The following is a 13,125-nucleotide window of genomic DNA, read 5'->3' as shown; positions in this document are numbered from 1 at the left end:
TTTCTGGGAAAACAGACACAGCCAGCAAGACAGTGGCAGGTGGTGCTGGGAATCCTAACCTCCCTGGAGAAGCTAGTACCACAAGGAAGGCTACACCTTCGGTCCCTACAATGGAGGATGGAAGAAGGTTTAGAATTTGGTCACCAATAGTAGATCACCCGTACGAGCAAATTCCCTTGTCGGCAGAAGTGAGGAAAGACTTGCTGTGGTGTGTGAACGACGACAATCTGACATTGGGTGTCCCCCTTCAACAATCCTCTCCAGACCTCTTGCTGTTCTCGGATGCGTCACTAGAAGGCTGGGGAGCCCATATGGAGGAGTTGATGGTGTCAGCAAAATGGAGTTGCAAGGACAGAGAACTCCATATAAACGTGCTGGAGTTAAAAGCAGCGTTTCTAGCTCTACAGGAATTCAGGGAGAGAGTAAAGGGACACTCAGTAGTATTGATGTCAGACAACACCACAGTAGTAGCTTATATAAACAAGCAAGGAGGCCTAGTTTCTCGGCAGTTACATGTGATGACGGTTCAACTTCACCAGTGGGCTATAGAGAACCTGGTAGACATCAGGGCTAGGTATATTCCGGGAAAAAGAAACATAGTGGCCGACAAGTTGAGCCGCAGGGATCAGATTCTGGGAACGGAGTGGTCCCTGCACCAACAGGTAGTGGACAGGATGCTCATGTTGTGGGAAGGACCGATCATAGACCTATTCGCAACCAGGCACAACAAAAAGTTGGAAGTGTATTGTTCAGTAGTCCCAGACGCAGAGGCAGTAGCAGAAGATGCGCTACAACACCCCTGGGACAATCTGGACGTGTATGCATTTCCTCCATTTTGTCTAATCCGTCAGGTTCTGAACAGGGTAATGCAGTCTCAGAACCTCAAGATGACCCTGGTAGCCCCGTTTTGGCCGGAAGCAGAGTGGTTTCCAGACCTACTGGAACTCCTAGTAGATGTGCCGAGAGAGTTACCCCCATGGAGCAACCTACTGTGTCAGCCGCACATGGAGAGGTACCACCAGTCGGTGAAGTCCCTATCGCTTCACGGGTGGAGACTGTCAAGTATCTCCTCCGAGCGAGAGGGTTTTCGCAGAAAGCAGCAACTCAGATGGCAGGTAATATCAGAAAATCATCTGCGACAGTATACCAAGGAAAGTGGTTAGCATACTGTGATTGGTGTCGTAGAGGGAACTTGTCTCCACTCGGTACCACTATTCAGCAGTTAGCAGACTTTCTGATATATCTCAGAACAGAAAAGCATATGTCTGTATCTGCAGTGAAGGGGTACAGGGCGGCTCTAGCCTCAGTCTCACGAATGAAAGGAGTGGACATATCGTCTTCATGGGAGTTGGCCATGCTGATGAGGAGCTTTGAGCAGTCATGCCCACTAAAGGAGCTAAAAGCCCCAGATTGGGATCTGACCAGGGTACTGAGTAGTCTGACAAAACCCCCCTACGAACCACTAAGGCAGTCCACGGATAGGAGCCTGACCCTGAAGACAGTCTTCTTATTGGCCCTGGCTTCAACCAAAAGGGTGGGGGAGCTACATGGCCTGTCATATCTCATAAAGCACTCGAGAGGTTGGAGATCAATGATATTTGAGTTTGTCCCAGAATTCGTGGCCAAGACCCAAAATCCAACAATAGTAGATGGCAGACTCGACTCCTTTACCATACCTTCCTTGGCAGACTTTGTAGACAATGACAAAGATGAGATGCTCCTGTGCCCCGTCAGGACACTAAGGGAGTACTTAAAGAGAACAAGGCACCTCAGGCCGGGGTGCCGGAGGTTGTTCGTAAGTACAGGACGGAATAAGAAGGAAGTGTCCAGGAATACAATATCGTTTTGGCTAAGGGAGACGATCAGAGATGCTTATATGGCAGAAGACAGAGGGTCAGATAGCCAGGTGGGAGCTAGAGCTCATGACATCAGGGGCTTGAGTGCTTCTCTGGCATTTAAGAAGAACATGTCTGTGGATAGAATTCTGAAAGCTGGTGTGTGGAAACGCCAAACAACTTTCACCTCGTTTTATTTGAAAGACGTTGCCCATAGATCCTTGGACACTTTTTCCTTGGGTCCAGTGGTGGCGGCCCAACAAATGATATAGCTCATCCAGTGCCCTGGGCGGGTCAGTTTGCGTCTAGTCTAAGATGAAGGTATGAAAGTAGAATGAATGGGATGACTGGTCTTTTTTCTTTACTACTTTCTTCCTACTCCTTTAACTACGGGCAATATGAAGGAGAGTACCGTCATGTGCTGGAACGGACTAGATGCAGGTGAGGTGGTCAGCCATACTGTGAAGCTATCTTAGGTTATGATATACTTTTCAGTAGCAACACACCCCTCTGGATAATAGGGAAAAGAGGGGTGAAGTTGGATCCAGTTGCAAGGGACAAGAGTAAACAATAGAATGGTATCTACACCCAGTGGGGGAAAACCAATAGATCCGCTTATATCTTTGGTTCTAGGTTCATCGTCCATTCTCTTAGAATTTCCCTATATATTCGGAAATGGATAAGGTGGCAAACTCCCAGTCAGTTTTAGAGACTTACCTCCCTCCAATAGTAAGTCTATCCTAATGTTAAGACCGAAGGTTTGTTCCGTATATGAACAAATACCAAATTTGTAACTAATTTGTATTTTTCATAACTAACAAACCTGAGGTCTTAACATTAGGATTTACTAGCGCCAAGCTGGAAACCGGTAGAATTAAAATTACACTTGTGTGATCCAGGGACTATTGGCATCTATACCAGGTCACAGGGCATGTATACCCAGAATGCCCACGGCTACCTGTGACCCACCAGTTATATTTCTAACCCAGTTTAGACTGCTAGAGGGGTGGTTCGAGGTGGGCCTTTACCTGTTAAGACCTCAGGTTTGTTAGTTATGAAAAATACAAATTAGTTACAAATTTGGTATTTTTCATCATCATTATTCACTGTTTTTTAGGGGTTTTCCCATTGTCTTACTTCTCTACTACCATAGCTGCTGTTATATTTTTTTTGTCTCCCTGTCTATGGACACCTTATCTCGCAGAGACTTTATATATAATATATGATTATTGTTAACTCTGTTGACAATGTTTGTGTACGACGTTATGCATTGCGCTCGTCATTTGTTTGTGAGGTTTGTTTATGTTTATGTTGTGAGCGGGAAGGGGAAGCAAATCGAAATGATGTAGGCACTTGTCAGGTTGGAACTGAGAGGTAAATAAAGTCTGCCTTTGATTTATCTTGCCACACTGGTCTACATGATCAACAAATGGTAGCAGAGCGTGGTTGTGGCAGGAAAGATGAGATTAATGAGTACTAGTTTAGAAGATAGGCCAAGATGTTGTAAACATGAGTAGCGTCAGCGAATGTGGCAGTAGGCTGGTGTTGCCAGTTTTCTATGCTGATAATGGCTATGACCGCTGGAAACAAGCTGAAAGTATGGCAGCTTGTCACAAGCATCAAGAAAAAGAGGCAGGCTGTGGTTGTTGCCCTGTCATTCCCAGAAGGAAGTGAGGTAAGGAGCAAGATTTTCGAGGAAGTAGATACTGATAAGTGGACAGTCGAAGATGGAATGAAAGCTTTGCTTCGACACTTGGACAAGTGGTAAAAGAAGGATGAGATATCAGTAACGTATGAGGTATGGACAAGGTTTGCTAACTTTAAACAGGAGAAGGGACATACAATGGAGAAGTACATTTTGGAATTTGTGAAGAGAAGTACAGATCTGGAAAGGTACAAAGTAAGTATACCAAAATGTACTTTAGAATTTAAGGGCTAGAGGTTAAAGATAAACAAATAGTATTGACAGCAGTGTCCTTTAGTGAAATGGATAGAATGTTTGATTCCACGCAGCAAGCCCGTAGGAAGTTTTTTGGTAGTCAGGCAGTGTTATCATCGGGTGCAGTGTCAAACAGGAGTGAGAGTGAGACCCTTGCTGTGGTGATAAAATCTGAACCAGTATTTAGCACAGAGGAGGTAAATGTTATTACACGTGGAAGAGGACAGGGAAGGTTTAGAGACAGAGGAAGAGGAAGCATAATAAATAGAAGTGAAACAAATAGGCATAGAAACTCAGTTGACATATATGGTATGGCTAGGAAATGTTATATATGTTGATCCAAAGTACCACCTGTCTCCAGCATATCCAAAAAATGTGCATGTAAGTAGTGTAAAGGAGGAAGAGTTATATTCTGTTACTGAAAATCCAAAAATGATGTCAGTGTTAATGACAGAATCTATTAATTGTGCTATCCTAGACACAGCTTGCAGTTCTACAGTGTGTGGTAGTGATTTGTTGAAAGCTTACACCCAGTCTTTGTCAGACAAAGAAAAATTACGCATAGAAGAGGAAGAAAGTGAAACAACGTTAAGGTTTGGTGATGGTAATGTTTATAAGTCAATGATGTAAAATTTCCACTGAACATTGTAGGTGACAGAGCAAGTGTAATAGCAGATGTGGTGAACTACTCTATCTTCAGTTTATTTAGTAAAAAATCAATGAAGAGAGCACAAATGAAATTGGACTTAGAAAATGATACTGCAGAAATTCATAGAAGAAAATTGAAATTGAGGTGCACTTCCTCAGGACACTATTGCCTTCCACTGAGGGAGAGAAAGAAGCCTGGAGAAAACAGAAGAAATAATGATGACCTTGGGAGATAATGAAAAGGAAAAGAAGACGATAGGAAAATTGCACCAACAATTCGGGCATCCCTCATCTAAAAGACTGATTCAGTTGTTGAAGGATGCTGGTGTTAAGGATGAAATGTGCTATGTGTATGCTGAAGAAGTATCAAATAGCTATGAACTTCCTGCACTGGAGGGTACAACATCTAGTGAAATGGTTGCAAAACATCTCAATGCTTGCCATTCTGCAAGAAAAGCCTTTATTGCTGCTGAAACTTCTGAGAAAATATGATGGGCACTAAGACACAAAAGGACCACTGGTAAAGTCCTCAAGAATAGAGATCAAGTCTGTTTTAAGAGAGAAGAGTAAAAGGAATGGGAAGGACCAGCAACAGTCATTGGTCAAGATGGCAAAACATTGATTTTGAAATATGGTTCAAATATTGTAAGAGCACATGGAACACACATTCAGGAACTACCATACATTTTTGATAGAAACACTGAAGAAGGAAGGAATGCGCTGCTTGATATGTTGAGGCATCAAAGAGAAAAGGATGAGACAGACAATGGTAGGAAGATTGAGGTAGAAGCAGTTATAAATCCAACGGAAAGTGAAAAAAAATGATGAAGAACAAGAGAACCAAACTAAGTTAAGGTCACTTCATCTGAAGATAATTTAACAATTAAGAGTATTCCAAAGATTGGACAGAGAGTAAGATTCCTGCTAAAAGAGTCTGATGAATGGGAGATAGGAACTTCTCACAGCTGTGCTGGAAAATCTACAGGAAAATATAGTAGTTGGAGAAATGTTAAACATAAAGATGGACATATAACAGCCATTGACTGGAACAGAGATGTAGAAAAATGAGTACCAGTTTAAGAAGATGAAGTACAGGAACCCAGTGAAATTGCAGTGGCTTGTGAAAACACAAAGTCAGGAAAGGAAAACGGTGATGGGAAAAAGAAAATTAAAGCATGGCTAGTTGCCAGAGGTTTTGAGGAAGAAGAAGAAATCCAGTTAGATTCTCCCAATGTTAGCAAGGAAGTGTTGAGGTAGTTTGTTGGTATATAGTCTTCCAAAAGATGGGTAGTAACTTCAATTGATGTTAATGCTGCATTCCTACAGAGTGAACAGTTTGAGCGTGAAGTGTATCTTACTCCACCTGTTGAAGCTGGCTGTGATAATAATGTACTATAGAAATTAAAAAATGTGTATATGGTCTTAATGATGCTGCTAGAAAATGGTATCTCACAGTGAAGACTTTCCTGTTGAAGATGGGATGTAATCAGGTGAAAACTGACCCTGCAGCATTCTATTGGTATTATGGAGATCTGTGTGATATGTTTTTGATGTATGTAGATGATTTCTTGTGGGGAGGAATAAAGAAATTTGAAAGTGTAGTCATTGCACAAATCAGAAATAATTTTCAGGCTAGGGAACAAAGTAATGCTATATTCAGATACATTGGCCTGGATATTGTATAGAATAAGCATGGTGTCACACTTCATCAAAATGAGTATTGTAAATCTCTTGAATCTATAACTGTAGGTGCTGAGAGAAGATTAAATAAGATGATGGAGTGTAATGAAGAAGAAAATGAGAACTTCAGGAGTCTAGTAGGCCAATTGAGTATTGTAAATCTCTTGAATCTATAACTGTAGGTGCTGAGAGAAGATTAAATAAGATGATGGAGTGTAATGAAGAAGAAAAGGAGAACTTCAGGAGTCTAGTAGGCCAACTAGGGTGGTTATGCACAAATTCCAGACCTGTCTTGTCATATGATGTATTGGAATTTAGCTGTAAGATAAATAACCCTAAAGTAAAAGATCTGATTGAGGTAAACAAATGTCCAAGAAAAGCCTGTACCTTTGAGAGCTGTATGTATTTCCCAGGACTGGGAGATAGTTTTAAGTTTTGTGTACAGTGATGCCTCTAATGCCAATCTCCTTGATGGATTTGGAACTGGTGGGGTTTTGTGATTTTCTTAGTGGGTGAAAATGGAAATAGTTATTCTTTATACTGGAAGTCAAAGAAAATCAGATGGGTTGAAAAAAGCACTCTTGCAGCAGAAACACAAGGAGCCGCTGAGGCAGTGGATATGGTTTACTATTTTGGAAACATGTTATCCTAAATATTGTATGATGAAAAAAGAGAAAAGAGAAATCTGCCTGTGGAACTCTTGTGTGGATAACCATTCATTTTATAAGAATGTGTACTCTGTTAAAAAATGTTTCAGAAAAAAGAATGAGAGTTGACATAGCTATTCTCAAAGAATTGGTCCAGAAAGGAGAGTTCAAGATATTTAGGGTAGATTCAAAAGCATAGTTGGCTGATGTGGTAACCAAAAAGGGGGTAGATTCAAAACCACAGTTGGCTGATGTGTTAACCAAAAAGGGGATAGATTCTTTGAGAATAGGTAAATTGTTTGAGAGTGGATCCCTGAAATCTTAAATAGATTTTGTAAGTAGATTATTTTATTTTTCTTCCTAAGCCATATAATGCTTCTTGCTTTGGACATGGATTTCTTTTGTTTTCTTTCAAAAGAGAGGGAATATGTTAACTCTGTTGAGAATGTTTGTGTACGACATTGCGCTCATCATTTGTTTGTGAGGTTTGTGTATGTTTATGTTGTGAGCAGGAAGGGGAAGCGAATTGAAATGATGTAGGGACTTGTCAGCTTGGAACTGAGAGGTAAATAAAGTCAGTTTTTATGTCTGCCTTTGATTTATCCTGCCACACTGGTATACACGATCAACAATTATCCCTATGTAATCTTGCATTGAATCATGGCAGTTTAGTAACTTTTCACAAGTCCCCTGTCTGTTCTGTATAGAGAAGTACTGGCCTTGTACATTTTGATGTGAGTCTGTACTTTGTTTACTGATGAATTATTCATATTTACTATTAGTGTATATATCTGAACACTTCGTCCTGACTGTTGCTACTTATTTTTCCTTTTATATTCATAAAAGATAGTAAAATGGAAGAATTAGAATTTTTTAAGGGATCATTCCATTAATTACTATAGGTAGATCAGGCATTATTAGCTCAGGTGCTATTTAATATTATTCACTATGTTTCATGTTTTTAAATTGGTTTTTGGAGTCCACTAGTAAGCTTTGGTGGACTCATTATAATGCCAAGATGGGTTACTTTCCAGGCTGAGCTAGAGGAACTCGACCATGAAATATGTGAAGAAATTTCAGAGAGCATAATCCACTATGATGAAGTGGACACAAGCGAAGATGTTTCCGAGTGGCATTTTTTCTTCACAAAAAATCTTGAACTTTTAGCAAAGATTGCAGACCTTATGCCAGACCAAATTTTTTCACTTGTGGTATGTTCATCCAAATTTTTTCACTTGTATGTTCATAAAAAAAGGACGAAACATCTTAATGCAGCCTTAAGTATTACTTGTAAGAAGTTGTATGGTATACTTGATATAAATGAAAAGGATTTTTTCACAAAAGAAATGCATGCACTGTGTTGAATACTTTTTTACTTTAATTTAAAATGGTTACGAGACCTCGTGATTATTTTTTTACAACAGTATGAGCCTTGGAATGACGCAGCAAAAATTTATCTGAGTCTCCAAAGCAACATGGTAGAGCAGAATGGCCGCCGTAGGTTGAATATCTCTGCAGAACATGAATGTCCAAGACTTCATTGTTTACTGCGAGACTTATCCTCATTATTGCAAGCTGTGGGAAGATTGTCAACACTTTTCCTTGGAGAAGAATTACCCAAAAGATCTACCACTGCTATCCAAGTCATTGAAAAGTAAGCTTCCTCTGGAGTATTTCATTATGTTGAGGGTTTTTTTTTTATACAGTTCACAGTAAGGCCTTGTCATATTGATGCTGAACCATTACATTTTAATAAGAAGATTTTCTATTCAGGAATTTGTATGGTATTTTTTTAAGTCAGAGAACTGAGCAGCATCATATGACAATGAACCTCTTAAAGAATGTTAATTCACATGTCATTGATGAAACCTTTTTCAGTTGTTGACATTCAATCAACAAAATGGGAGAGCACAAGTAAATTAGTTAAGATTGGCTTTAATGCTTTACATGGCTTGTCCATTAAAGTGAAGAGAATTTTTTTTCCTTTTCAGACTAGTCCAAATGGCCAATTACAGCACAGGTTTCAAGCTCTTTGAGGTTGAAACAGCTGTTGATGTCCTACACTTAGATTTTGTGGAAGTGTAAGTGTACTTATACTACGTTAAGTATAATTGGGTTTGAGTTTTCCTGTAACTGGAATACTATGAATTAAGGTTTTGATAGTTTTAATCTTTTAACTTTATAATCTATTGTTTTGAATTAGATGTCTGTTTCATTTTGTTAAATTGAAATATGTGCTCTATTTTATGCCTGAATTTATTGTATTTAACTCATTTCACTTGTGTGCAGTGTAATCTCATGACAATAGATATTAAGCCAAACTGTGTAGATTTGTTGCTTAACATTTTTATCTACTTTCTGCTGATTAGTATTTGATTTGCAGTCATGCTCAAGTATTGTCAACGTTACGGGCATGGGTTCACTGGGTTTCTCAACTTTATGGGCAACAGTTTGTGCAAGTATTCCCAGGTGGCACTCAAACGCACCAACATCAGGACACTTGCCATACAATTAACAAACAGATGCTTGTTGCTGCTACAAATGTTTTAAATGTTGGGGTGAGTTTTTATTATTTCAGTAAATATTACAGTCTGATTTTTATTTATGCATGTAGACATTCAATGCTCATTGACACTTTTGAAGAGGTTTGTTATTTTTTATTTAGGTTGCATAGAATTATTAGGTTTGTGATCACACAAGTAACATATATATCCATACCAGCATAATAATTGATTTTTCTTCATCCATAGGCACCTCCTTTAATTGTAAATTGCGGAGTTCAGCTTTTGTTATCGTTGTCTGTGATGGTCCGGTCTCCCGTAGCATTAGAATTAAACCAAGTGCAATCCCTTTACATACAGGCCCAGTCAATATCATCAGATGTAAAGGTAATGTATTAATTTCTTTTTATCATAATTTTTAAGATATTTGTCTTTCTGTTTATTGTGCATTTTTTGTGCATCATAGCTTATCAGTAATTTTCACAGGATTGTATATTTGTTCATGTTCAGGGTGCGGTATGAAGTTGCATGATTGTGTATATGAGGTTGTAGTATTTGGATATTCAGGATACTCTTACTAGAAGGGCACCGTTACTTATGACAATTTCATCATTAGGTACGTCGCCTGTTGTTGAGAGCGCTAGTCAATTTCCTCTTGTTGCCTTGGCCAAGTTTTGTTGTTGACCATCGTTTAGAAACTCGGAAGCACCATCTTACTTCCTTCATAAGTTCCTTTACTTCAGATGTGAAAAAGATTGATATCCAGGCAATATCTGATGACAAAAATATGCAGGAGAGCAGTAAGTATTTTATTTATTTATTTATTTTTTTAGTTAAAAACTGTCTTACTTGCATTTATTTATGCTTTATTTGCCATGGATAGTTTATTTTTACTTGGCTTGTGGTTAGTTTGTTACTTTTAGGTAAGTGAAGTATTCATGCTGCCATGGACAAAAAAAATTAATACTTGATACTTCTTCAGATTCAGAACAAGAAGGTATTTATTTCAAATACTCAGAACAGAAACCATCTTGACTAATTACAAAACATGAAGTTGTATCCCATCTTGAGCATGGAGTACTGTATAGTATTTGTGGCTGGTTGAGTTCTGTGTTTGGTTCCATAAAGAAATTTAGTATTTAATACTAAACTAACTCAAATTTAGTGTATTAACACTAACCTAACTCAGATTTTTTTTTATCATATTTTGTATAAATATATTTGCAGTCATAACCTGCCTTCAAGTAAAACACATGATAGGTCATGTCACTGCAATTTAGGTCAAAGTGTGATTTTAAATAAAAATGTGAAAAGGATTGAGTCGCAGTTAACTTATTTGCCCCTAAAGTGTTGGTGTTCCATTGATGATCTGCTTGTCATTATACTGTAATTCTTCAAAACAAGTTACTGTAGACTATGGTTTTTTTTAAGTATGAAAACACAAGAGATTCTGGAAATATATAAAAGGGATAAAAAACATAACCATAAACATTGAGAGTTTGCCAAAAGGATGTATTTTTTCAACAATAGGTGAATATTTGAGCAAGGCAGAGTCAAAGGAGTTGGATAGCCAAATACAAAGGTTGCAATGAATGAGTGAAAAGCACATGACAGAAACAAGAGCAGCTGGGGCTGAGTACCTTTTGCAGTGTGCACATGGTACACAATGTAAGTGGTATCCCTTGAGGGATTGAAAACAAAAAAAAGTTGGTATTATAAAATGTGTTCATACGTGAACAAACCTTCGGTCTTAACAATAGGATAGGATAATCTCTAGTGCCTAGCTGGATCCGGTTAAAAAATCTATGAAAGTAAGGAATCTTGTGATATCTGGCAATGCATGCGTAGATCGGGTGAAGAGTGGTCAAAGACCACTAACCTACGCCACTGCGTCAATCTTTTCTTTAACCGCCTGGGCGAGAGTTGTGGTTAACCTCTCTTGGCCTTTACCCAGTTCATTGCCCATTTCGCTTTTGTTTAGTGTGTGTGTATGTTTGGCTGATATTATGGCTTCTGCTCCTTCTCGGCCTTGTCAGCGTGTGTGCCCTGGAATTCCAGGTTTTCCGAGTTCTCGTTTTTTTGGCTTCGGCGGCAACTGATACCCACATCATGTGTAGCAGGTGCCATTCTTATTTTTGTACTGTAACGAATCCTTGCACAGAATGCCGGGCATGGCCTAAAGAGCAGTGGAAGTCGTTTTATAGCAAGAGAGAACATCGGAGGGTTTAGACTCTTCCTTCATGGGAAGGTTTTTTGCCTCTTCCCGATGCTTCATCTCCTGCAGTATTCACCTCCCACAGTAGCGTTATTCCTGTGTATCCTTCCTTTTCTTCCATTGATTCGTCGCTGGAAGTATCGAGAGGCCACCAGGCTGATGTTTGTAATGTCGCCCCTACTTCTTCGGGAGTTAATTTGATTCCCGGGAAGGAGGAGGCTTTTTCATCATTTCCATTTATTCCAGAGTTGGAGGTGTCCAAGATGGCGGCAATTTGTAAGACGCTCAGGCTAGGGGGTCCCCTGTCCTTGGAGCGGTTGCTAGCACACTTATGGAGGCTCGCTACCCCCCTCCTCAGGCTGGCCAGGCCATCCCCCCTCCTCCTGACCGCGTCTTCATGGGTAGCCGAGGTCAGCCATCTTGTATTGCTCCGCCAGTGACTACTGCTGCTGCTTCGAGTCGGAGGGAAGCGGTGGCGTCAGCCCCGTTGATGGCGTCACGGGATCCATCATTGTGTATTCCTCCGCCAGTGGCGTCTGATTCCCCTTTGCACCGAGGGGAAGCCATGACGTCATCACCACTTGTGACGTCACTCCCAGTCGTCTCCTCTGCACTGCCTCTCTCAGCTGTGACATCATCCCTGCCGCCCAGTTCGCTACACCTCCCTTCCATGTTATTGGAACTTTCTCTTGCAGATCAGTCTGAGGTTATATGCCAGGCAGTGCTTAAGAGGTTGGACTCTGTTTTGGATGATAAGTTGGCTACCTTGTCGGTTGGGAGGACTGGTAGGAAACGTGTTGCTTCGTCCGTGCCATAAAGAGATGGCATAAGAAACCAGTGCTGTCTTCCTCACCCTCTTCCCCCTCTATGCCATGTCGGCGTATCAAGCGTTGGAAGGCTAAGGACTTTGCTCTTTCTTCGCTTACGAGGGAGGAACAACGTGGACGTGTTCTTGAGAGTGTTGGTGTTTCGGAGAGTGTTAGTGTACCTTCCCTTGTGCAATCTGCAGTGGCTGCTTCGTCCTCTGCATCGAATCGTAGATGTGTTGCAACCTCCCCCATCCGTGCACATCGCGAGTGTGTTGCAACTTCCCCGTCCATGCACATCGCGAGCGCGTTGCAACCTCCCCTGTCTGTGCACATGATGCAAGTGCTCCTTCTTCTCCAAGGCTATTCGTCACTGTAAGGATCTCAAGGCGCCTGTCAAGAGGTCGAAGGTGGTGAGCGCGGAGTTGCTGCAGCAGGAGTGTTTGCCTGCCCCTCTCACTGGTGCTTCCAAGAGTTCGACTCTGGAGGATTCTCCTTCGATCTCGAGTGTTCAGGATTCTTCTCCCACTCACGTTCGTATCTCTGTCATGCCCGTGACCATTCACGGACATGTTAATGAGTCATCTGTTGGAGGAGTACATAGTGATGTTCCTAGTGTTATAGTAAGTTTGTCTTGGGAGGCAACGCGTGGACTCAGCCCAGACTGGTTAGTTGGGGTTTCAGGCTCTTTGGCTGCTGATCCTTACGTTAATTTTAATGGGGAAGGTTCCTTAGAGGAGCCTACACATCCTTCTCATCGTCGGTCTCCATTACCGGAGCAGGAGGAGGGAGACACGCAAGATTTTTTGTCTTCCTTTTCGGAAGTTGTTGATCTTGTTCGTGGGTTCAACAAT

The 13,125-nt window shown here is 40.7% G+C and overlaps 1 protein-coding gene across 1 annotated transcript in view; it reads left to right on the top strand.

The window, feature by feature from the left end:
- LOC135219233 (exportin-6-like) overlaps positions 1-13,125 on the top strand; it is a 263,732-nt gene that overhangs the window by 183,406 nt on the left and 67,201 nt on the right. The window contains exons 11-16 of the mRNA XM_064255826.1: positions 7,784-7,960; positions 8,174-8,403; positions 8,741-8,830; positions 9,133-9,307; positions 9,500-9,637; positions 9,867-10,050. Of these exons, the coding sequence (XP_064111896.1) occupies positions 7,784-7,960; positions 8,174-8,403; positions 8,741-8,830; positions 9,133-9,307; positions 9,500-9,637; positions 9,867-10,050 (994 nt within the window). The remainder of the gene's footprint in view (positions 1-7,783; positions 7,961-8,173; positions 8,404-8,740; positions 8,831-9,132; positions 9,308-9,499; positions 9,638-9,866; positions 10,051-13,125) is intronic.

This window comes from Macrobrachium nipponense, chromosome 1, assembly GCF_015104395.2.
Source record: "Macrobrachium nipponense isolate FS-2020 chromosome 1, ASM1510439v2, whole genome shotgun sequence".
NCBI classification, from domain to species: Eukaryota; Metazoa; Arthropoda; class Malacostraca; order Decapoda; family Palaemonidae; genus Macrobrachium; species Macrobrachium nipponense.
Note: the sequence above shows the minus strand (reverse complement) of the source record. Positions and strands in the feature narration are given on the sequence as shown.